Source organism: Elephas maximus, chromosome 1 (genome assembly GCF_024166365.1).
Source record: "Elephas maximus indicus isolate mEleMax1 chromosome 1, mEleMax1 primary haplotype, whole genome shotgun sequence".
Classification (NCBI taxonomy): Eukaryota; Metazoa; Chordata; class Mammalia; order Proboscidea; family Elephantidae; genus Elephas; species Elephas maximus.
In genome coordinates this window covers 139465634-139489336 of record NC_064819.1, presented here as the reverse complement: position 1 = coordinate 139489336, position 23703 = coordinate 139465634, and the positions used below count along the sequence as shown (strand labels likewise).

Genomic DNA, 23703 nt, shown 5'->3' with positions numbered 1-23703 from the left:
CAATTCTTTATCTAGCCTTCCACATGTGCTCCTTTGTTTCTGTTCCTTATTAATTTCCACTGCAAAAAAATGTCAAATCTGATCTCCCTAACAGATTTCACTGCCTCTAATCTCTTCCTCTCCGTAACTTGCAAAATTGCTGCTAGATTAGTAAATCTGAAATATTCCTTTTCTTATACTGAGCCCTGTTCAGTGGCTTTCAAAAGATTCTCACATCTTCCCATTGTCCTTCTGCACATCCACTCCCCACTCTTCACTTACCCTGTGCCACAGGAGGCTGACTGGAATGACAGACTGCAATTCTTGTATCCCTTGCCCTCTGGCTTCTGGTTAGGTTCAGCCAATGGGCAGCTGGAAAAGGATGAAGTCAGGGAATTTATTATTCCTTTCTCCCCAAAAGGTGTCCTGGGGTGGTATAAACAATTAACACGCTGGGCTGCTAACCAAAAGGTTGAAGATTTGAGCCCACGCAGAGGCCCCTCGGAAGAAAGTCCTAGCAATCTACTTCCAAAAAATCAGCCACTGAAAACCCTACGGAGCACAGTTCTATTCTCAAACACATGGACTCGCTATGAGTCAGAATTGACTCAACGGCAATTGGTTTGTTTTTGGTTTTCTCCCCAAGAAATTTTCCAGGGCTGATGACCTCCTTCAGCTTCGGCTCAGCTCTTCTCGGGCAGCCCTTTCCATAGAGCCTTCTCTGTCTCTGGTTCAAGATAATTACTCCATCCTCTGATATCTTCTGCCTTAGGAGAGGTTTTAACACCCTACTGTTACTAGCCCTGGGGTACTACAGTATCCCTTGTGGTTGCTGTTATAGTCTTTCCACAATTTAGTAAATAGTCCCTTTATTAAACTTTGTTCAAATCAGTATGAATGACTGTCATGGATTAAATTGTGTCCCCCAACAATATGTGTGAACTTGGTTAGGCCATAATTCCCAGTATTGTGTGACTGTCCACCATTTTGTCATATGATGTGATTTTCCTACGATGTTAATGAGGTGGGATTAGCAGCAGTTATGTTAATGAGGCAGGACTCAATCTACAAGATTAGGTTGTGTCTTAAATCAGTCTCTTGAGGTATAAAAGAGAGAAGCAAGAGAGAGACATACGGACCTCATACCACCAATAAAGAAAAGCCTGGAGAAGAGTGTGTCCTTTGGATCCAGGGTTCCTGTGCTGAGAAGTTCCTCGACTGGTGACAAGGACCTTCCCCCAGAGCTAACAGAGAGAGAAAGCCTTCCCCTGGAGCTGACGCGCTGAATTTGGACTTCTAGCCTATTAGACTGTGAGAGAATAAACTTTTGTTTACTCAAGCCACCCACCTGTGGTATCTCTATTATAGCAGCACTAGATACCTAAGACAGTGAGCCATCTGTTTTCCTGCCAAGACCAAACTATTTAATGAAGGCCCTTCACCTCCTGACCATTCCAACTTTGCCTCCCATTCATCCATGATCCCACAACTACTATAATACAACTTCCTCACTGCACTGCAGCCCTACACTTCCCTGCCTCTGAACCACAAGCCTTTCCCTCTTACCCTGAAGAGCCTGCTTTCTCCAGTCGACCTACACAAATCCTACTCTCCAGTCAAGCTCCAGGTCTAGCCCCACCTCCCCATGATGTCTTACCAGCCTACTTGAGCCTGCGGCAATCTTTCCCTGATTTGAATGTTATATTTGACACATATTTTTGTTTAACATTTCCTTGCTTTACTGTTTGCCTGTGAGGGTATAAACTTCTCAAGGGCAGGAACTGTTTTATACTTTCCCACTGGCTCCACAGCAAAGTCTTCATATATTTTATTTATTGATTATGTCTTTATAGCACTTTCATACAAATTTTTAAAAAGTTATGGCCAGGAGAAATTATGTGACATAGGAAAACCTTAGTACTAGAGTATTATCCTTTTTCACAATATATAAAGGTATTGATTCCTCTGATTTAAATGTAGGATAATGTTTATTATAAAACACTGTCCATGACTCTTCTATTTTCCAAAAAAGAAAGTGAAGCAGAGGCCATCCATAAAGAAAAAACTTAGCAGAATATATCAACACTTGATAGAACATTATTAAAAGTTACAAGAAACAATTACCCTGGCTAGAAAGAGAAAGAAATGGAAGCATTCCATGCACTCCTGTGCCTGCCAGCATTACAGGAAGAAAGGAAGGAGCAAGGGACATTTGACATTAGCTGTCAGTTCATTAAAAAAAAAAAAAAAAACTCTTTTACTTGGAAACTTGGAACCTTTCCAAGAAGCCAAAACAGAAATGTTTATCACCTGACTAGTCCAGGAATCTGCCAATTTCAAATGACTTTAACATAAAAGCCAAGGGAAGAACCAAGTGGCCCAGCCTCCCAAATTGTAGCTCCTCAGTGATGGTATAGATTGCCTGTTCAATGATAGGATCACACCTAATAGCAAAGGATATGGAAACAGTCTCCAGCATGAATCCTGCACAAAGTAGGCAGGAGCTAATGCAACAGCCAATGTTTTAATAACTGCTCTTCTTGGTCATTTTCTTTTCCACAGCAAGGTAAAGCAAGGAGGCTAAAGTAATGATGGGAGAAAGAGATCTTACTAGAAACAAAGATTCACTGAGTAAAAAAGAAAATTGTTGAAGTTATAAATGATATAATGTTTAATATAATTACGGTTTACCAAATATAATTCCCAGTAAAACTATTTAGTAACTGCATATTATAATGTCAGGAAATGGACTCAAACATACCAACGATCATGAAGATAGCACAGGATCAGACAGCGTTTTGTTATGTTTTAACATAACAAAATATGCATAGACTCACCAAGCATCGGAGTGGACTTGACAGCAGCTAACAACAGAAAATAATGCCACCAAGAAAATGAGAATAGATGACTCCAAATTTCACTACTGAGTCTGAGTTTATATTTGGCCTCTTTACCTACAAATATTGTTGTCCATACTTACAGCTGACATCCTTTCAGATTGGTGGAAGCCCAGGCCAGTTTATGGCTAATCTAGGTGATTCTACAACAGGAAACTTAGCTATTCCCAAGACCATCACCATGAGCCAATATGATCAAATATCTTGGTCAGCTGCTACTATATTGGAATTTCAAAAGACATCACTACCACTATTTATTTCCAAGTGAAACATTCTAGAATGGACCAACATATGCAGACAGCTCTATAACCATGGCCTTGGATCTACCCCAGAAAGATCTTTCACACTGCCCCTTCATGGAACTGCAAAACTTCCCCCAACTTTCTGGCTAGTTACCAATGCAGGCAAACAGAATAAGCAATATTGAGTTCAGAATATGGATTTACTATGCCTACATTACTAGAAATCTACCTCTCTCCCATTACTGTAACCACAAGAGTTAGTTAATATTACTTAAAGTTACTAAATGACTCTCTGGATTTACAGGATCAAGGGTCTGAGGTTTTAATGAGAATATTTCCGTCACAGATCATGGCATTAATTCATCTTTGGTGGCGAGGACACAGTGTAAGTGCACTGGAACTACAAAACATCAGGTCCCAAAGACCAGCTTTGCCTTCTGCAATATACAACCCAAGACTAAAAAAAATGCCAAATTGCTTGTCGAAAGCCATGAACCCAAATGTAACCTTTTTCTGGGTTGTTTGAATTTTTCTTCAAAAAGGATATATTTGAATATTACTGCTATAATGAAAAAATAGATAAACTGAGTTTTTAAATATTCTTTTTCCTCTAATTTGTCATTCTACTCAGTACAGGCTAATTTAAATGCATTTCTCCTATTGTCATCAAATGCCTTCTCAACACCTCTTGCTTTTTTATTTTGTTGATAGAAAAGGTGAAATAACTACAGAGGAGGCATTGGAAGATCCTGGTGGAACCCCTGTGTTTTCCGCAGGTAAGCTTATATCTCACTTAGTCTGCTTCTGAACCTTAATCTAAATCATCAAGAAAGCCTGTTATTTACAAAGCAATCTTTTACTGAAGTTGACAAGGTTTAAAATGTACTTTCTCAAAACTAAATTGTTTTCTAACCTCAGAAAATAATTTGTGCTCTTTGTAAAAACTTGAAAACTATAGAAAAGAATACTAAAGGTAAAACTAAATCGTCCATTACCCTACAACCGGAGGCAATCATTATCAACATTTCTGCCTATTTCCTTCCAGTCTTTCTTCTGTTGTGATATGTATTATTGAGACTATACTTGCTTATAGTTTATATCCTTTTTTCCCACTTAACACAAAGAACATTTTGTAATTCTACTAAAATTTCTTCAAAACAATCAATAGCTTCCAACATTCTATTGCATCTATATAAATGTTATCAATTTAACCATCCCATGGTTGTTAAGCATTTTATGCCATCACAAATAAAGCTTTAGTTAACAGATTGAAACATAAAATTTTATCAAATCACTGTTAGAGATATTTTTCAAAGTAGACTACTAAATCAGAGTATAATTTTTAAGGCTCTTAATATGTGTTTACAAATTTACTTTCCAAAAATTTTGTTGCAATTTAACTAAGCTACTGGTCAAAAAGACAAGAGCCTGTCTCATCGTACATTTGCCAATATTGAGTGTTATTTGTTTTAATGTTTGCCAAAAGGAAAGGGAAAACAAATTTTTTTTTAATTTTGCTAAATGTTTGGAATTTCTCTTTTATGTCTTTTCTATTGTGATCTTGCTTTTTTCCCATAAAATTACAAGAATATTTTAAAATATATGAAATAAAACTATTAATCCTTTTGGGCAGTGTTTTCCCCAGTTTGTTATTTGATTTTAATTGTGTTAATGTTTTAAGAAATCAAATTTTGATGACTTAAAATCTAGAAATTGAGAAAGTGGAGGTTTTTTAAACAAATGATAATGTTATTTTCCCATTTCTTTACTTACCAATAACCTTCAGACCCAGCAGATGTGACTATATTTTAATATCTCCCCTAAGTGCAGCTAATTTATCTTTTCTAGACTGACTTTTAGCTGATAATGCAACAGGCCTAGTTCAATTTCAATTATTAAAACTTTAGTGGCAAAACACATTCTTGAACAATTAATATGACAGCTGTAGAGTTGTTAGTTCCCACTTATAGATAGTTAAAACTTGACCTTTGACACATAATATTAAATCTTATTCAGAAAAATATCTACAGGAGAAAATTATATAAAAAGATATTTTACTCTAAGTTCATTTAAATATTAGAAAACAATCAATATTAATGAGAGAATTGAAATTTATATGTCTATTTTAAAAAATGAAAGCTAATGTATTTTAGCTGATGGGAGCTTCTGTAATAACAAAATTAAATCTAGTAAGATAATTTGGTAAAAGTGAAAGCTAACTCTCATAAACCATTTTCTATTCTTCACAAAAACTGTGAAGATAGAAATCTAGTCTCTATTCAAGTAAAGAAAACATCATTGTAACAAAACTGCCTATAGGGTCACTATGAGTCGGAATCGACTCGATGGCATTGGGTTTGTTGGGTTCATATTTTATAATAAATTGTTATTTAATAAAACACTCAAGGAAAAGTTGTTTTATACCTAATTGGTATACATTTAGCCAGAAATTTTTTCCACTTTCATATTAATTAGGCAAAAACATAGAATGTATTGGTTTATTTTCCTGCTTTATAAGACAGACTATACCAAAATAATATACTAAATATAGTATAACATACCACCATTCAACCTTTTCATTCCTGCAATGAATGTTTTAGGATTTCTCCAATGTTCTAATGACACCTGAGGTTGACTTCCATGCACGGCTATTTTTTCAGTTGAGATATTCCCAAAATGCAGCCACAAAAAGAATTGCATGATCCTAACTGTAATGAAAGCAATTCACATCATACTTACTAGAGACTTAGCATCAAAGAGTAGAAAATATCCTTAACAGTGTGAATTCAGGGGCACCATGAAGACTTCGCTCAAAAGAAAGCTCTTCTCCCAATCCTTGCTCACCACCTCACCTCTACAATCCCCTACAAATCATTATTGATAATTTCTGTATGTGTAATGGAATTTGGAAATAGAAGTTTGTGATTTTGAAATTAACACTCTCATATCTTCAACCTAAGCCTTGAACCTTTAAGATGCAAATGCATACATACACTCCCTGGGAGAGGAGCTCATGAAATGGAGTCAGGCATTTATTGTATTTGAATTTGTCAGATCTTTTCCTGATATGAGGTTTGGATAGAGGAATGTTACTAGGTGCCTCAGGTGTTCAGGATGAGTGAGAAATTTCCAAAAAAGCCTAACTGCCCTAGAAGACAAACCTAACCTCTCCAACAATTGTTCTCACAGCCAGGTTTTTATATAGTTTTAAATGGAGGTAATTTCTCTTTTCAAGGCAATGCAACGGAAGAATAAATAAATAACCAACAAACCTTTGTTCTTTGAGTGTACTAGCTAGTCACATTTTTTTTTTTTTTTAACAAAAAAGTGTAACATTAACTGATTATTCACAGAACTATAGAGGTTGAAGACACTTTAAATTCGTGGTCTATAAAAAATATATATATATTAGTCCGGTCAAATTCAAGGTGCAGGACACATCCACCCAATTGCCTTGTACTTGTTTTTGTTAGGTGCCATCGAGTTGGTTCCAACTTACAGCAACCCTATGCACAACAGAATGAAATTCTGCCCGGTCCTGCACCATCCTCACAATTGTTGCTATGCTTAACCCCATTGGTGCAGCCACTGTGTCAATCCATCTTGAGGGTCTTCTTCTTTTCTGGTGACCCTCTACTTTACCAAGCATGATGTCCTTGTCCAGGACTGATCCCTTCTGATAACATGTCCAAAGTATGTGAGATGCAGTTTCACCAGCCTTGCTTCTAAGGAGCATTCTGGTTGTACTTCTTCCAAGACAGATTTGTTCGTTCTTTTGGCAGTCTATGGTATATTCAGTATTCTTCTCCAACACCACAATTCAGAAGCATCAATTCTTCCGTCTTCCTTATTCACTGTCCAACTTTCACATGCTCATGAGGCAATTGAAAATACCATGGCTTGGGTCAGGCGCACCTTAGTCTTCAAGGTCACACTTCACTTTTTGACACTTTAAAGCGATTTCTTGCAGCAGATTTACCCAATGCTACGTGTCTTTTGATTTCTTGACTGCTGTTTCCATGGGTGTTGATGGTGGATCCAAGAAAAATGAAATCCTTGACAACCTCAATCTTTTCTCCATTTATCATGATGTTGCTTATTGGTTCAGTTGTGAGGATTTTTTTTTATGTTGAGATGTAATCCCTACTGAAGCCGCGGTCTTTGCAACAGGGTTTTACAACTAAGGATCTGGGAGGAGGTGCCAGGGAACATATCCTTTGAGATTCTAATATGCCACAGGGTATGCGTTTTATTTACAGAAAAAAATCACCCTTCCCAGATAATTCTGATACCAGTTTCCACAGACCCCCACTGAGAACCACAGTTCCCCACCCAGTACAATTACTGCGCAAAACCTCACAATTGCAAGTGACTGCTTGTGACTGTTGATTTCCAGGCACCACACAGTCCTCAGGAAGTAAGGAAAGATCAAATTATTTTCTTGGTATATTCTGCCTTCTAAAGCAGGAAAATAAATTAATACAGTCTATGTTTCTGCCTTTTTTTTTATGTTTCTGCCTAACTAATATGGAAGTGGAAAAAATTCTGCCTAAATGTATACCAATTTAGGTATAAAACAACTTTTCCCTGAGCATTTTATTAAATAACAACTTATTTTAAAATATAAATGCAGTTTTATTACAATGATTTTTTTTCTTTACTTGAATAGAGCCTAAATTTCCATTCTATGGAGATCTTTCAATATCAAAACAGTTGTCATATCTGGAATGTTCTAAAAGGGGTAGAACTGACAGCCTCTCAGTGTTCTTTCAGCTCCTGAATTTTATGACTAAAATCTTGATACCTCAATGATTGCTAAAGCAATCTAAATTGCAAAGATTCAGGTAACATTTGAAGAAAGCTTTCAGAAGAACAAATTCAAGGTAAATATCTGTTTATGCACCCTTATTATAATCACAAAAAGGAAAATTAATCAAATCTCATTAGGCAAAACCATTTATCTGTAGACATCTTGGAGAGCATCAAACTTGGGTCCTGGAGAGGAAGAATAAAGAATTTAACTGGGATCAAGAGTATGAGTAATATTTTTCTCAAGAATATATTTATGGGATCTTAAATAAATGAGTTCAGAATGAACCTAACATCTAAAATTCCAGAGTGACAGGAAAAGCCTATGGAATTTTGACCATGTTCTAATTTAAGCTCCTCCAGTCTCATTTTTGTGCCTGTGATTTTTTAAATTTCTGCAGACGTTGCCAGTGTCTCACTTGGGCCCTTCCCTCTTACTCCTGATGGCACACTCAACGAGATTTTCAAAATTACTCTCAACGACACCAAAATACCTACAAAGGTAGGACGTTCTCAGAGTCCATATAGCTCTTCACATTTTTGTTTTGTTAGCAAAACAGGAAAAAGTAGTGGATGGACTGGCCATTCAGAACTCTTAGCGCTGCATTCTTAGCACTCAGATTACGAGTCAGTGATTTTGTTCTATTCACTGTTCTCGATTCTTCCGAGGGGCTGAAGGAAAAAAAGTAGATTGTGAACTAGCAAAAGGTAGAGGAATTAAAAGGAGCAACTTCATTATAAACTCCAGGAGGGCAGGGGTCCTTTTTATCCCAGTACCTAACAGAAACTTATATACAGCAAGTACTCACTGAGCATTCGAATAAATGAATGAATGAGTAAATCGGTCAATAAACCAATCAATCCATCAAGTTCTTTCTCCACTGAATTGTAATTCCATGTTGACAGCAAGGATAGAGGTTTTATTCTTTGCCGGGTCCAGCATAAATAGGTTATGTTGTTCCTGTGTGCCATCGAGTCAATTACGACAGCAATATCAAAATGATTACAATCCTGTGTGTCAAACTGGGAAAAAAATAAAAGTAATGTTCTAAGGCAAAGGGGAGCACTGGTCACCTCGTTTGAGTGAAAAGAGAATGCAGAATAAGAGAATAAATACAGAATTGAATGAAAAAATTTTGAGCCCAGACACTCTGTGCAAAAGCAGGGAAATGCCCTTATCTTTACTCCTGAGGTGGTTTATTCCTGAGTGGCATAGTTATGGCAGCATGAGGAGGGGCAGCAGCCTCCAGTGGGGGGAGGAGGCATGGTATAAGGGGGTTGGAAATCAGAACCTGGATCTTCACATCCTTACACCCCATTGCAACAAGATCTACTCTCTCCTGGGGTCTATGAACCTACTTCTCTTGCCCTTTCCCTTTCTGTGGGGCCTCCCTCCAAGGCACAGGTCAAAGCTACTGGCAATGGTAGAAGTTCAGTCTTACCAGCTCTGTGTGAAAATTCACAGATCAGAGATATGGCCCTGTTGCCTGGACTTAGGCCAGATGGTTGCAGGTTTTATTAAACTATTACCAGGAACAAAAAATCATTCTGCAGTCAATGGCAACCTGCATCTCATGGCCCCCTATGCACAATGGAAGGAAATGCTGCCTGGTCCTGCACCATCCTCACGATTAGTTGCAGATTTTTCATCGGCTGATTTTCAGAAGTAGATCTCCAGGCCTTTCTGCCTAGCCCACCTTAGTTTGGAGGCTCTACTGAAACCTGTTCAGCACCATTGTTGTCGTTGGGTGCTGTGGAGTCGATTCCAACTCATAACAATGTCATGTGACAGAGTAGAACCATCCCATAGGGTTTTCTTGGCTGTAATCTTTATGAAGCAGATCTCCAGGTCTTTATCCTATGGAACCTCTCGGTGGATTCGAACCACCAACCTTTCAGTTAGCAGTTGAGTGCTTAACCATTGCACTACCAGGGTTCCTTTTGTTCAGCATCATAGCAACATACAAACCTGCACTGACAGACAGGCGGTGGCTCCACAGGAGGTGTGCTGGCTCCACAAGAGGTGTGCTGGCTGGGAATTGAATCTAGGTCTCCCACATGGAAAGCGAGCATTCTATCACTGAACCACCAATGTCCACGAACAAAGAATAAAGGTGTGAACAAGACACAGTCCCTGCCTTCAAGGAATTCATAATGCAAATAAGCACAACAAAATATTCTAAGTGCTATGATTAAAGATGACAGGTGTATAGACTGGGGCAAAATGATAGGCCAGGACAGACTGTGAAGGAGTGACCCTCAGTGATATATATTTACTGAGAGCTTTGTGCATAAATAGCCTTACGGTTTCTGCTTTGGGACATTCAATGAAGAGCGAGAGCCATGCAGGATTCAAGGTGATTATATGGGGGCTGACGAGATTTGCACATAAAAAGAAGCCTCCAGGTGAATATATGATAGGAGTCAAGCGAGCAGTTCAGAAGTTAATCAATGCTATTGGTGTTCTGAGGAAGGAAATACACCTTCTACCGTAGATAGTCAAAGGAGATATTATTTTAAGTGAGTCATGAGCTAGTGGTAAGAATTTTAAAAAGCATGTGTGGATGTGTGTGTGGGTGTGTTATTGCTGGTGTGGAAGGTAGGGAGTGAAGAAGTGGGTCTCCGGTCAGGAGACAAGCACAAGTGATGTGGTGTCTGAGCAACGTTGAGTACAGCAGTCTGGTGGTCGCTTTATACATAGCAAGGCCTGGGGCAGAGAAGTGAGTAAAGTTGTTCAGACAGGTTGGAATCATACTGTGGAGGGCCTTGAATGTCAGGAAAAAGAGTTTGGGTATTATCCTATGGGAATAGAAAGTTACTAGGGGTGCTAAGTGAAAGGCATGGAAAATTGATCCAGGGACTGAGGGTAAGTTAGTTTAAAGAATTTATTTCAATGTGTCTTGTGAACATCAAATCTGCCTAATGAAATGGTAAACTTCCAGAGGATAATATCATACACTATACTTTTAATTTTCCATAATTCCTACCACTGTGCTACCCCCAGACAGATGCTCATTGTATAGTTTTTGAATGAATGCATGCAAATCCTATAGTTAAACAAGCATCAGCAGTCTGTTAAATGTGAACCCATCTCCTCTAAATGCCCAGGTAAAGTTAAGGGCTGCACTGCTGTCCACCACCTGTGGAGGAAGAGGAAATACATCAGCTTGAGTACCCAGTTGAGTTCTTCCTCTTACGGTATTTTCCGTTAGTTGTTCTCATCTTTCAGCTTCCTCAATGCTAATTTCACTATAAGAGACCATGTACCTTACCAGAGACATACAATTTTGTATGGATATATTTGTTTGTTTATGTTTTTTGAGAAAGCTGTGCAAATCGCAGAATTATCTGGGTACCCATATCTGTCAAACCCCAACTTTCAGGCTTGCTCTGTGCCTGTGGAGCCCATGTGAACTCAGAGCAATGAGACAGCCCTGCTTGCTCCCAGATCAGAAAGCAGGAAGAAGGGCAACCCAGGGCCCTTTGTCATCAGAGGCCAAATCCAGATCCTCAGAACAGTGGTTTTATTCTTAGCCACTCCAGCACATGCTTCTAAAGGTGGCCCAAATATGCCACTCCTTCTGAGAGAAACTCTAAACCCTCTCTCAACAGTGCTTTCTAACTAATTTCAATGTGAAGTTCAAGCACAAGTGATCTCATTAAACCATTTTAGGCTCTTCTCTTAAAAGGATTAGATTAAATAATATCTCAGCATTCATAGGTTATTTTGTGTAATACAACCCTTATTAAAGAGTGTTTGTAAAGTCAAGGATGTGGTACAATCATAGCGATACAGCAACAATGTACATGTGTGTGCTTTCACAAAGCTCATGGTCATAACATGACATTGTTCTCAAGGACTCTAGATAGTTAACTTAATGGGGCTTTGGTACTTTGCCTCTCAATGAAATTCGAAGGCCACTTCTAAGTTAATAGGATTTTTATTCTAAAGGCACTTGAGCATTCATAATCCGCTTATTGTAGCAATACCAATAAATATTACATACTTTAACCATTTGCTTGTGGTTTATATTAATAGAAGTGCTTTTGTTTTCAACTCAGGAAAGAGAAACTGAATTCACTAACAAGTTTGAGGATCCACTGGAGCAGAAGGTGGAGCTCAGCGTCACTCTGGCAAACCAGAGATTCAAGGTGGATCTCACTGACTCCCAGTCCCCATATTACCAGGAGCTAGCAGCCAAGTCTCAACTCCAGGTGAGTGAACACACCCCAAACCACCACATACCAACTTATAACCCAGAACCTGGAGCCAAAAGTACATAAGCCTTTTAGGCTAATAGTTTCAGATTCTTGTAACTTGGCAATCATTTATAACCATTAAGAAAAAAAGCAAAAACTATAATGGGTTCCAAAATATTAAGAAAAAAGATCTCCAAGAAGTTTCTCACGGGTTTTCCATTTTCAAAAGTTATTTATATTTCTATTTTCTTTAAATATTAGTAGGTTTTGAGATCTCATTTACTACAGGCCACTGAGCAGATATTCTGTCTACAATGGCCATGTAGGCACCAAACAGGGATCATGCTGAGTTGAAATATAATTTTTTTTAATCTATAATACTTTGTATTTGCATAATATTTCCATCTTTGTGGTTTGATGCAATTTAAATACATTACATTTTTCATGGGTAAGTGGAAGGCAGGTATATTGTCCATGTCATCAGTTGCTAAACTGAAGAGCTTTCTCAAGATGCCTCTTCCATTTCTGACCATCATCATGTCCACCAGTTCCTGATTAAATTAAAATGTTCTTCATTCCCTGCAGTATAAACTCCATACTGCTATACTAAGCATAACATCTAAGATGTGCTGTGATAAGACCTCAGGCTTCCTTTCCAGCCTCATTTTGCACCACTTCCTTCCCATCCCCCTCCTTTGCACTCTTCTTTCCGGAACTACAAGCCACTTGCAAATCTCTCCTCGCCTTCAGCCTGTACACGTGCCGCCTCCTCTATCTGGAATGCCCTTCCCCAATCTAATTTTAGGGCTTAGTCATGGAAAGTTCCCCCAGCCCATTCTGAGATGGGCCCCTCTCCCCTTGGGCTCTGCTAACACCTGGTGTCCACTGCTGCGACAAGACTTATCACACTGTCTTGACATTGCTTGTTTGCTTGCCTAAGACCTTTTCTGTCTCCATTCCTCCCTCCTCAGCCACCACCAGATTATGAATTTCTCCTTGAGGGCAGAACAGTTTCTTTGGTTTCTGTAGTCCTACCTCCTAGCACAGAACTCAGGATGCAGTTAACTTACTCTGTAACTGAGTGTGGAAATGAATCTGCCAGAGGCAGGAGTGAAGGCAGAGGGGAAGTCATTGTTTAGGAAGCATTGTGTTTCTGTTCTTGGTAATGGAAACTGGCAAGGGATATTGGTGGCGGTTATACAACTTGATTAATGTAATCCCCACCACCCCAGTGATTAATGTAACTGGTGCCACTAAACTGTGTATGTGAACAATGTTGAATGGGCAAATGTTGTGTTATATATTTTTTTACAATAATAAAAAAATTAAAAAATGAATCTGACAATAGAAGCATCTGTGAGATTACATAACCATGAACTAGATTTATGGACAGCCTGGGTGCACATGCCTCTTACTCAACACAACCAAGAAACAAACCATTTCCTAATTCTCCTATTTGGAGAAGTCAATGTTTCTTCCTCTCAGCTGGAGGAGAGATGAATGAGTCAAACATTCTTAACCTCTGGCCTCTCCGTGTAGCATCATTCAGTCAATAAAATATAAAGAATCATCTCTACCTCCTACAACCTTCAAAAAGAAAGCATCAGCATGGGGTGTTCATGAAGCAGAGAAGTACTTAGACATGGATTATTAGATAGAATGAATTAATGAATCGTTTATTAACTTTTCCAATTGTTCTTTGAAACATTCTCTTCAGCAAAACCTTAGTGAATGTAGTACTTCAGAGAATTTGCAAAATTGAATAACTGGTCACACACTGTCTTCCCTGACCCAAAACCATCTGATGTAGAATAATGCAAATAAATTAGGGTTTTTTTTTTTTTTTTTTTTTGAAAATCAGAGTTCTAGTCTTGTTTCTGGAATTCCCTGGGTGGCTCAAACAATAATTTGCTCAGCTATTAAATAAAAAGTTGGCTGTTCAAGTCCAACCCAGAGGTGCCTCAGAAGAAAGACCTGGTGATGTACTTCCAAAAACTCAGATACTGAGAAGCCCACAGAGCACAGTTCTACTGTGACACATAGGGGGTCGCCATGACTACAAATCAACACAGTTGGCAACTGGTCTTTTGGTTTAGTCCTATTTCTGCTAAGAATTAGCCATGAGAATTTGCGAATCACTTGCCTTCCCTGGCCTTAGTTTCCCCACTTACAAATCAAAGGTGACCTTAAGGTTCCTGTCTAAGTCGAAAATGCTGTTTATAGTACTAATAGCTAGCACTGTTATAAATGCTTTATGTGTAGTAATTCATTCAATTTTCACACAATTCTGTAAGTTAAGTAATATCATTTCTCCTTTATCCCAAGTGAGGAAACTGAGGCACAAAGAGATGAATTAGCAGCCCAAGAATGACACACTTATTAACAGGCAAAGCTAAAATTCAAACCCAGGCAGCCTGGCCTCAGAACCCATGCTCTTAACCACAATTCTGTGCTTCCTATTTTTCTCAAATATAAGCAGTTCTCAGGTTACGAACAAGACCTAGTCCTTAAGTGTATCTTTAAGTCAAATTTGTAGGTAAATCGGAACAGATGCACACAGTTCTTATTTCGCCTGACTTTAGTGCAAGAAAAGCCTTTTCAATGAATTAAAAGTTGCACATGCAGCAAGTGAGGATGATTGGGATGAAGAATTTGTTGTGAGTAGGGATTGGTTCACTTATTTCAAAGTAAGGGCAAATTTGTCGCTAGGAATCGGAATCGACTCCAGGGCACTGGGTTTGGTTTTTGGTTTTAAAGGGTAAGGTGAATTTGTCCATAATTCAGAGGTTCATAGAACAGAAAACAGAGACAATTATAAAAAAATAAATAAAATAAAAAGTGAATCTGACAATAGAAGCATCTGTGAGATTATCTAACCATGAACATTTATGAGGACAGTATTTTGTTTTTTAATCATCAAATGAGTATGCCCCTTCTAGCATCTGAAAAATATGTTAGCCAAAGAAGAGTACATCTTGCCCAGTCTTATTCCAGAGACTTATTGCATCAGTCCTGCTGGTTCCATCTGCACAGTTACTGGCATCTCGAAGAAGGAGCCCTTCTGTTTCTAGCATCTTGTTCCCCTTCCAGACTCCTGAGCTGCCAGAGACCATCTCAACAGCCTCCTACAAACCTCACAGCCTACCATCAGATAATCAGTCAGCCCCACCACAGCCCAAGGCCTGCATTAGCAAAGTCATTCAGGCCTAATCAGGAATTAATGGACAGTGCTTTGCAGTAATTTAATTTCCACAATAAACCTAATGAGCAATTTAATACAAATGTCAAAAGGAATCCCTTAGTTGTTGTCTGAATGCTTTCTCCTGTTCAAACATCCATGAGAACTCAGCTAGGCTGCCTTTTTATAGCCCCGTTAATATACATTCCAACAGAATCAGGGAGGCTTTTGCGCATTTAGTATTATTAATAAGGTTAGCTGGGCACTTAATTAGCAATTTAGTGGTTAGTGCTCCATGATTGGAAGGTCCCGGAAGATTATTTAACAGAATTAACTGAAGACCTTTGTCACCTCCTCCCTGGGTGCCTTCTGCAGCCTCCTAAGCAAAGCTGATTCTTAATCATAAAAGTGTTCACAAAGAGGGCATGGACACAAGCAATAAATCCCCTCGCCCTAGCCAGGGCCAAGGACCACTCCTGGAAAGGAAGAAGTAAGAGGGCGCCCCCCAGCGGTGCTCCCTGCTGTCGCTGCTGCCACTGCGGGCCTCCACACAGGCAGTTCTGCGCCTGACTGTTGGCGAATATACAACGTTTCTGTTTGAGGGACGATTTAGGGTCTGAATCTTCCTGCTTCAGAAGCTGCAGCTCATCCTTACACTTGCAGTCCCTCTGGTTCCAAAGCTGTTTGTCACCAAAGACCAGAACAGACCTGAAGCATGCACCCAACCCTTCCCTGCCTGCTGCCATAATAACCACCGGCTCTAGGGCAGAATATAACCTCCTAATTCTCCATTAAGCCCATTTGGGGATTGGGAACACAGTGTAAATTTATACACATAACCCCTAACCCCTACACAGATCCTTATCCTGTCTTTCCCCATAGAGTCTTTCAAAAAAGCTTAGCCAAAGGCTTGTTCTACCCTTGCTAGGCTCCATCTTGTTGTTGTTAGTCGTCAGGGGCAGATTACCCAGTAAGCAAGGTAGGCATGAAAGCCATGTGAAATTGGTCACTACAGATTAGTAAATAACCACAACAAGTAAACCCATGCATACCTTGCTTACTAGGAAATCCATCCCTGTCAGGGACTGTAAATTTGAAAAGAGGCATTGATTCTATAGGAAGATGCTTTGGGGTTGGGAGAGAGACAGATACCAGCCATACCTAGAAGCAGAATCTTTGATGTGGTGAAAAAATGTGAAATTGTTCACTACAGATGACCTGATAAGGTAAGCACGGTGCTTACCTTGCTTATTGGATAACCCACCCCCATTAGTTGCCATGGAGGAGATTCCCACACAGGTGACCTCATGTGTGCAAAGTAGAACTGCTCCATAAGGTTTTCAAGGCTGTGACCTTTTGGAAGCAAATCTCCAGGCCTGTCTTCCTCAGCACCTTTGGGTGGGTTGAACAGCCAACCTTTTGTCTGGTAATTCAGCCACCCAGGGACCCCTTACTATGTGGTGACTGCATGGTTGTTGGTAAAGTAAAAGACAGGCTCTCAGGGACCTGGTAATCTGGTAGGAGAGCTACAGCATAACCAAATAAGTAATAACACAACGTCATCAACTCTCTGCCCTGCACTAAGTAAAAAAAAAAAAAGGTTGCTTTCCTGTTGACTCTGACTCACAGCCACGCAATGTGTGCCATAGCAGAACTGTGCTCCACAGTTATCGATGGCTGATTTATCAGAGGTAGGTCGCCAGCTCTTTCTTTCTAGGCACCTCAGAGTGGATTCTAATCATCAGCCTTTTGGTTAGCATCTGAGACAGATTAACAGCTTGTACCACCCAAAGACTCCTCTCCCTGTGCTAAGCACTTTTTATTTTTATAATTTATTTTTTATTGCTGTTGTTAAGAATATACACAGCAAAACATACACAAATTCAACAGTTTCTACATGTACAATTCAGTGGCATTTATTATATTCTTTGAGTTGTGCAATTATACTCACCCTCCTTTTCTGAGTTGTTCTTCCCCCATTAGCATAAACTCACTGCCTCCTGAAGTTCGTATCGAATCTTCCAAGTTGCTTTTGTCAATTTGATCCCACATAGATAGATCTGTTGTTACGTGCCCTCATGTCAGTTCCAACTCACAACGACCCTATATACAACAGAATGAAATACTGTCCAGGCCTGCACCATCCTCATAATCATTGCTATGTTTGAGCTCAGTGCTGCATCCACTGTTTCAGTCCATCTTACTGAGGGTCTTACTCCTTTTGCTGACCCTCTACTTTACTAAGCTTGATGTCCTTCTCCAGGGACCTGTGCCTCCTGACAACATGTTCAAAGTAAGTGAGACAAAGTCTCGCCATCCTAGCTTCTAAGAAGCATTCTGGCTGTACTTCTTCCAAGACACTTTTGTTTGCTCTTCTGGCCATCCGTGGTACAGTCAATATTCTTTTCCTACACCATAATTTAAATGCATCAATTCTTTTTCTGACTTATTCATCGTCCAGCTTTTGCATGTACACGAGGCAATTGAAAATACCATGTCTTGGATCAGGCACACCTTTTCCTCAGTGTCATCTTTGCTTTTTAACACTTTAAAAAGGGTCTTTTGCAGCAGATTTGCCCAGTGCAATATTTTGTTTGATTTCTTGACTGCTGCTTCCAAGGCCATTCATTGTGGATCCAAGTAAAATGAAATCCTTGACAACTTCAGTATGTCCTACGTTTATCATGATGTTGCTTTTCGGTCCAGTTGTGAAGATCTTTGTTTTATGTTGAGGTATAATCCACACTGAAGGCTGTAATCTTTGATCTTCATCAGTAATAGATAGATCTAGGCATTTTTTAATTGTGAGTTATTCTTTACACCACCTGCATGATGTAAGAACTGTTATCCCATCTTGGCTAAGGAGACTGAGATTCAGAGAGGCTAAGCAATGAACTAAAGGTCTTGAAACTAGAAAATAACAAAACCAATATTTTAAGCCCATGTCAACTCAGGTGTCTCATTATCACCCAAAATCTGAGCTACTCTCTTCACTGCAGTTAGCATATGTTCAAAAACCAAACCAAACCAAACTGCCGTCAAGTTGATTCTGATTCATAGCAACACATAGGACAGAGTAGAACTGCCCCATAGGGTTTTCCAGGAGCAGCTGGTGGATTCAAACTGTCGACCTTTTGCTTAGCAGCCAAGCTCTTAACCACTGCACCAGCAGAGCTCTGGAGTATATGTCCAAACCAAAAACCAAACCCAGTGCCGTCGAGTCGATTCCAACTCATAGCGGGAGTATGTGTCCAGGGAATAAAAATTGTTTTAAATCTTAGCACAAGAAAATATAATTTAAAGGTAAATCAGCCTCCTGGAAAAAAAATCCATGATGTACCCCAAAACCCAGTATGTGATTTGGGGATTATCTGTGGATCAATGCTGTACTCCTTGCCTTGGAAAATGTGGAGTGGGCAGTAATTACAGATACAGTAACAACACAGTGGAATGTTAATGAGTTTAGAGAATGAAGAGATGCACTGAACTTGATTAAATAAAATTTGCTGAGTCCTATTGGTGAGTGTACTCCTTCCCAATACTAGATGGCTAGGATAAGAAATAATTGAGCCTGACTTTGAGGCTGTACAAATGCTTTCATTAGAGAAGATGTTGGAGTAGGCTTTGAAAGATGGGTGGAAGTCAATGAGCTGAAGGTGGGGGGTGGGATTGCTTCTTGGACTAAAGGAAAAGGATGCACAAAGACCTGGAGGAATAGAAGTGCAGGTTGTATTTGGAAAAGAGCAGGGGATTGTTTAGTGTGACTTAAAAAAAAAAAAAAATTGCTGTCGAGTCGATTCCGACTCACCAAGAGGGAAATAATAGCAGGAAGTGAAAATGACAAAATACTGGGGGTGGGGTCAGACTGTGAAGAATTTCAAATGCCATTCTAAAAAAATTTACCTTATTCAATAGATAGTGCATCCCATCAAGGGATTTTTAGTGAAGAGCAACAGATATGGGATGATTAACTTGGAAAAAAGATTGTATTCAAGGAAACAATACCTCCTTGCTTTCCCCTACACATACCAGAAACCATTTTCAGCAATGCAGAAGGGGAAGTAGGAAATAAGAACATGGTGGAAACAAAAAACACTGTGGGGTTTAAACCAACAGGAGTTGGAGTTGGTGACTGGATGTGCAGGGCATATGGAAGGAAGGTGTCTGGGGGATACCGGCGTTTCTGGCATGGAAAAAAATGGGTGCTTATTACCCTGACTAAAATAGTCCAGGAAGAAAGGCACATTTGGGTGGAAGAGAATAACTTTTTTTTTCTTTTTCTCTTTTTTTTATGGAAGAGAATAATTTGATTTGGGCATATTCAGTTAGTGGCAAATATCAGGATATTCATGTCGCAAACTCAGGACCATGTCTTAGGTGATCATTGGAGCCATGGGAAAAAACAAGATTCCCCAACAAGTGACAGAAGGGTAATGAGGACAAGGAAGAGAGGACAGGGTTGTGTCCCTGTTCACCCTTCAGCTTTGTCTTTCACCTGTTCTTCCTCCCAATATTCTCCACTTAACTACTATCCTTTTCTCTTGGTCTCTTTTGCCTCCCAGCCTTTGTCCAGGGAAGCTGGATGGGGCAATGCTGGTCAATGAGACATTGTTTACCAGGGCCTACCACATTGCCTACAATAGAGCTTATTGATTAAATGGAAGAATGAGCAAGACAAGGAGGCTAAGGATGGAAGGTGCAGACTACTTATATTTAAATAGAAAGTAAAGATAGGAAAAGGAGGGAGAGCGTAGTAAGACAGGTGGAAGAAGGACGAGGAAAGATCAGGGATACCATAGAAGAGGAATGGAAAATGCCACTGGCTTTGGAGAAAGCCAAGCCTAAAGACAATGTTCTGGAGAGAACCCTCCTGTGGGAATCCAGAAACAGACGCCAAACTGTGGTGGTCTGGGAAGTAACTGGGAGTAGTAAATGTAAACTATTTTGTTAAGATACCTGTTAAAGATTGAATTGTGTCCTCCAAAGTATGTGTTGGAACCCTAACCCCTATCTATACCTGTGGATGTAATCCCATTTAGAATAGGGTTTTCTTTGTTATGTGAGTGAGGTCTTATCAGTGTAGGGTGTGTCTTAAACCTAATGACTTTGGGGATGTAAAAAGAGCAGGTTAGACACACAGAGGAACAAGCAAGCACAAATAGAGGAAAGATAGATACCACGTGGAGATTACCAAGGAACCAAGGAATGCTAGGGCTAAAGAAGCTGAGACAGGGATTTTCCCCCAGAATGGGCAGAGAGAGAGCCTTCCCCTAAAGCTGGTGCCTGAATTCAGACTTCTAGCCTCCTAAACTGTGCTGTTACAGCAGCACTAGGAAACTAAGACAATACGTCATTAAAACCTGGTGCCCTCAAGTTGACTCCAACTCATAGTGACCCTATAGGGCAGTGGATAACTGCCCTATAGGGTTTCCGGGGAACAGCTGGTGGATTCAAATTGCTGACATTTGGTTAGCAGCTGAGCTCTTAACCACTGCACCAACAGGGCTCCAATACCTCATTAAAATTGGCAAGGCAAAATTAAGAAAGTTGTAGTGTAATTCACATAAATCTAATAACAAATCTAATCTATGAAGTTAGAATCTGCCCTTATCATCTTATGTAGGTATACCTTCCATTTTCACTTTAATAATCTCTTTAACATTATATATATTTTCTAAATCCTATAATTCTATTCAGAATATATTATAGTCATTCTGTGTATATAAATGAAAAACCCGTAGCCATAAAAGTTTCCTCCAAGTAACACTTAATACTTATTTCATATTTCATGTAAAGTAACCACTAAAGCAGGTCAGAACTACCCAACTACAGCTTTTTTTAAAATATCAAAACACTTTCCTCTGGCTTTCACAAAGAACTGAGAACAAAGTGTTTTACCTCAATGGTTGCTTCAATTTTCCATTTTCTTTTTTTTTTTCCCTAACTCATCAAAAGTGTTTAGGCTTTTCAAATAACCCAAATAAGAAATGAGATGGGCAATATTACAACAGACGCAATTGAAATTAAAAGAATCATATCCGATTACTATGAAAAACTGTACTCCAACAAATTTGAAAACCTAGAAGAAATGGATGAATTCTTAGAAACACACTACCTACCTAAACTAACACAGAGGTAGAACAACTAAATACCCATTACAAAAGAAGAGACTGAAAAGGTAATCAAAAAGCTCCCAACAAAAAAAAGCCCTGGTCCAGACAGCTTCACTTCTACCAAACTTTCAGAGAAGAGTTAACACAACTAATACTAAAGGTATTTCAGAGCATAGAAAAGGACGGAATACTATCAAACTCATTCTATAAAGCCACCATATCCCTGATACCAAAATCAGCTAAAGACACCACAAGAAAAGAAAATTATAGACCTATATCCCTTATGAACGTAGATGCAAAAATCCTCAACAAAATTCTAGCCAATAGAATTCAACAACATATCAAAAAAATAATTCACCATGACCAAGTGGGATTCATACCAGGTATGCAGGGATGGTTCAACAGGAGAAAAACAATTAATGTTTCCACCACATAAACAAAACAAAAGACAAGAATCACATGATTTTATCAACCGATGCAGAAAAGGCATTTGACAAAGTTCAACACCCATTCATGATAAAAACTCTCAACAAAACAGGGATAGAAGGAAAATTCCTCAACATAATAAAGGGCATTTATACAAAGCCAACAGGCAACATCACCCTAAATAGAGAGAGCCTGAAAGCATTCCCACTGAGATCGGGAACCAGACAAGGATGCCCTTTATCACCGCTCTTATTCAACATTGTGTTGGAGGTCATAGCCAGAGCAATTAGGCTAGATAAAGAAATAAAGGCCATCCAAATTGGCAAGGAAGAAGTAAAAGTATCTCTATTTGCAGATGACATGATCTTATACACAGAAGACTCTGAGGAATCCTCAAGAAAACTACTGAAACTAATAGAAGAGTTCAGCAGAGTATTGGGATACAAGATAAACATACAAAAATCAGTTGGATTCCTCTACATGAACAAAAAGAACACTGAAGAGGAAATCACCAAATCAGTGCCATATACAGTAGCCCCCAAGAAGATAAAATACTTAGGAATAAATCTACCAGAGATATAAAAGACTTACACAAAGAAAACTGTGGTATACTTCTGCAAGAAACCAAAAGAGACTTACATAAGTGGAAAAACATACCTTACTCATGGAAAGGAAGACTTAACATTATAAAAATGTTTATTCTATCAAAAGCAATCTATTCATTTAATGCAATTCCAATCCAAATCCCAACAACATTCTTTAATGAGATGGAAAAACAAATTAGCAACTTCATATGGAAGGGAAATGGGCCCCAGATAAATAAGGCATTACTGAAAAAGAAGAACAAAGTGGGAGGCCTTACTTTACCTGATTTTAGAACCTATTATACCACCACAGTAGTCAAAACAGCCTGGTACTGGTACAACAACAGACACCTAGACCAATGGAACAGAATTGAGAATCCAGACATAAATCCATCCACATATGAGCAGCTGATATTTGACAAAGGCCCCAAAACAGTTAAATGGGGAAAGACAGTCTTTTTAACAAACGGAGCTGGCATAACTGGATATCCATCTGCAAAAAAAATGAAACAAGACCCATACCTCATTCCATGCACAAAAACAAGCTCAAAATGGATCAAAGACCTAAATATAAAATCTAAAATGATAAAGATCGTGGAAGAAAAAATAGAGACAATGTTAGGAGCCCTAATACATGGCATAAACAGTATAAAAAAATTATTAAGAATGCAGAAGAAAAACTAGATAACTGGGAGCTCCTAAAAATCAAACACCTATGCTCATCCAAAGACTTGACCAAAAAAGTAAAAAAGACTACCTACAGACTGGGAAAAAGTTTTTAGCTATGACATTTCCGATCAGTGTCTGATCTCTAAAATATACATGATACTGCAAAAACTCAACTACAAAAAGACAAATAACCCTATTAAAAAATGTGCAAAAGATATGAAGAGACACTTCACTAAAGAAGACATTCAGGTAGCTAACAGATACGTGAGGAAATGTTCATGATCGTTAGCCATTAGAGAAATGCAGATCAAAACTACAATGAGATTTCATCTCACTCCAACAAGGCTGGCATTAATCCGCAAAACACAAAATAATAAATGTTGGAGAGGCTGTGGAGAGATTGGAACACTGCTACACTGCTCGTAGGAACGTCAAATGGTACAACCTCTTTGGAAATCGATTTGGCGCTTCCCTAAAAAGCTAGAAATAGAATTACCATACGATCCAGAAATCCCACTCCTCGGAATATATCCTAGAGAAATAAGAGCCTTTACACGAACAGATATATGCACACCCATGTTTATTGCAGCACTGTTTACAATAGCA

At 39.0% G+C, this 23703-nt stretch overlaps 1 protein-coding gene across 1 annotated transcript in view; it reads left to right on the top strand.

The window, feature by feature from the left end:
* The window catches only part of IMPG1 (interphotoreceptor matrix proteoglycan 1), a 127567-nt gene that overhangs the window by 9527 nt on the left and 94337 nt on the right, over positions 1–23703 (top strand). Inside the window, exons 5-7 of the mRNA XM_049873820.1 lie at positions 3830–3894; positions 8329–8429; positions 11990–12142. Coding sequence (XP_049729777.1) covers positions 3830–3894; positions 8329–8429; positions 11990–12142 — 319 coding nt within the window. The remainder of the gene's footprint in view (positions 1–3829; positions 3895–8328; positions 8430–11989; positions 12143–23703) is intronic.